The following is a 2,663-nucleotide window of genomic DNA, read 5'->3' on the forward strand; positions in this document are numbered from 1 at the left end:
CCTCCAGGAGGAAAACCCTGCGTTAGTATCCCCCGCCTCGAGGTAGACCCAAGGATATCAGCGCACAGAAAGAACGGAAATGCCAGGCAAGCCCTCCCACTCACCCCCAAAAAACGGACTGACCCCAGGGGCTGCCGAAAAAAACATTCCGCAAGGCCGGGGTACTTCCCGTCTCCAGCAGCCGAAACGCCACTGAGCTGTCCCAGGATCTCGCATCCTCCCGCCTGCTCGCCCGCCCCTCCCCCGCTTCCCACCCCCCACCCCCACCGCTGCCCCACGCAGTTTCCAGGCCCCAAGATTAGGAGGAATGACCGGGATACCAACACCCGCCTCCGGCTTGGGAGTCTCAATCCCACCAGCTCCGGAGAAGCAACAGAGGAGGGCGGCTGAGCCGCGGCGGCCCAGGAGGCTGGAGGGAGCGCCCCCCACGCCACCCCCACCCCGGCCTGAGTCTAGCGCCGAAGCCTTCTCCCCAAAGGGAAAAGGATGCCTCTCGCCGCCAAGCAACGCGCCAGCCTCAGCCCTCACGCCAGCGCTTCCCGACGCAGAGGGCGCGGAGGCCCAGCCGCCAGGACCCGGGAGACGGGCTTGTTTTACCTCAGGGGTTCAGCAGTCACGGTTTCGCTTCAATGCCTACTTGGCTTCAGCGAGCGGAGGGCACCACTCTGCGCTCCCGGCGCCCGGTTACCACAGAAATGCACCGGCCTCGTCGTCGTCGTCACCGCAGCTGCTGCTGGATCCTCCCCACAGCTCGAAGGCCGCTGCCGCCGCCACCGCCGCAGGAGCCGCGGAAACAAAGCGCCGCCGTCGCCGCCGCCGTTCTGTGGGGCCGAGGCTCAGGCAGGAGAGGTGGCGCGGCCTCCCTCTGCCGCGTCCCGTCGTCCACCGGCTCCCTCCGCCGCGGCGCAGGCGCTTATTGGCTGCGAAGACACACCTTCGTTGGGGGCCTGTTGCTAAGGCGGTCTACGTCGTTTGATCCCATCTACCTTGTCGTGGGGGGTCCAGGTCAGTCCCATTGACCTGAAAGTGCTAGTGTCGTATTTTGACTTTATTCGGAAAGTGCTTTTTGACCCGTCTTCTTTTCTTGCACTTATTGACAAAACAATATTTTACTATAGAATAACACTATATATGAATACTATAATATTAGTATATCACTATACTAAGCCTTTATCTGGGTTATCTCATGTAATCCTTATGCCCTTTGAGGCAGATAAACACTTGTTAGCTACATTTTCCAGATGAGGAAACCAAGACACAAAGTCCCACGGTCATGGAACTGAAATTCAGATCAGACACTGCCCTCTTAATCACTACTCTATATGGCCATATTGTATATTTTTTCTTATATTCCAGGTTATCGAGTTCTTTGCTTTCCTAGATGTTTTATATATAATAGTCAGCATGCCACAATGCTTAAAAACATAAACCCGCGGCCGAGTGGTTAAGTTCCCGCGCTCCACTGCAGGTGGCCCAGTGTTTCGTCGGTTGGAGTCCTGGGCGCGGACATGGCATGCTCATCAAACCACGCTGAGGCGGTGTCCCACATGCCACAACTGGAAGGACCCACAACGAAGAATATAATACAAATATGTACCAGGGTCTTTGGGGAGAAAAAGGAAAAAGAAAATCTTTAAAAAAAAAAAAAATAAACATAGTCACAGACATACCTCGTGTTATTGCGCTTCATTTTATTGCTCTTCTCACACATTGCACTTTTTACAAATTGAAGGTCTGTGGCCTTGAGCAAGTCTGTTGGTGCCATTTTTCCAAGAGCATTTGCTTACTTCATGTCTGTGCACCACATTTTGGAAATTCTCGCAAAATTTCAAATGTTTTCATTATTACTATATTTGTTATCATGATCTGTGATCAGTGGTCTTTGAGATTACTACTATAATTGTTTTAGGGCACCACAAACCTCACCTACATAAGACAGCAAACTGAATAGATGTGTGTTCGGACAGCAATTTCCCTTCTCTCTCCCACTCCTCTGGCCTCCCTATTCCCTGAGACACAATATTAACATTAGGCCAATTAATAACCCTACAATGGCCTATGGGTGTTCCAAGTGAAAGGAAGAGTCGCATGTCTCTCACTTTAAATCAAAACCTAGAAATGATTAAGCTTAGTGAGGAAGACATATCAAAAGCCAAGACAGGCTGAAAGCTAGGCCTCTTATGCCAAACAATTAGCCAAGCTGTGAATGCAAACGAAAAGTTCTTGAAGGAAATTAAAAGTGCTACTTCAGCGAACACGCAAATAAAAAAGCGAAAGAGCCTTATTGCTGATATGGAGAAAGTTTTAGTAGTCTGGATAGAAGATCAAACCAGCCACAACATCCCCTATACCCAAAGCCTAATGCGGAGCAAGGTCCTAACTCTTCAATCCTCCAAAGGCTGAGAGAAGTGAGCAAGCTGCAGAAGAAAAGTTTGAAGCTAGCAGAGGTTGGTCCATGACTTGCAAGGAAAGAAACCATCTCCATAACAAGAAAGTGCAAGGTGAAGCAGCAAGTGCTGACATAGAAGCTGCAGCAAGTTCTCCAGAAGATCTAACCAGGATAAAGATGACGGTGGCCACACTAAGCAACAGATATTCAATGTAGACAAAACAGCCTTATATTAGAAGAAGATGCCATCTAGGACTTTCATAACTGGCGAGGA

At 50.4% G+C, this 2,663-nt stretch overlaps 1 protein-coding gene across 2 annotated transcripts; it reads left to right on the forward strand.

The window, feature by feature from the left end:
* The first annotated feature begins 205 nt into the window (after window positions 1–205).
* On the forward strand, window positions 206–1,669 carry LOC139044386 (uncharacterized). Of its 2 annotated transcripts, none has more exons than XM_070503895.1 (2): window positions 206–1,005; window positions 1,357–1,669. In XM_070503895.1, the coding sequence occupies exon 1, from the start codon at window positions 308–310 to the stop codon at window positions 974–976; it is 669 nt and encodes a 222-aa protein (XP_070359996.1). In that variant the 5' UTR covers window positions 206–307; the 3' UTR covers window positions 977–1,005; window positions 1,357–1,669. The 2 variants fall into 2 exon arrangements, with proteins under 2 accessions (XP_070359996.1, XP_070359997.1); XM_070503896.1 differs by having other exon boundaries at window positions 263–1,005; window positions 1,469–1,669.
* Window positions 1,670–2,663: the final 994 nt, after the last annotated feature.

The sequence above is a fragment of the Equus asinus genome, unplaced genomic scaffold (genome assembly GCF_041296235.1).
Source record: "Equus asinus isolate D_3611 breed Donkey unplaced genomic scaffold, EquAss-T2T_v2 contig_803, whole genome shotgun sequence".
NCBI classification, from domain to species: Eukaryota; Metazoa; Chordata; class Mammalia; order Perissodactyla; family Equidae; genus Equus; species Equus asinus.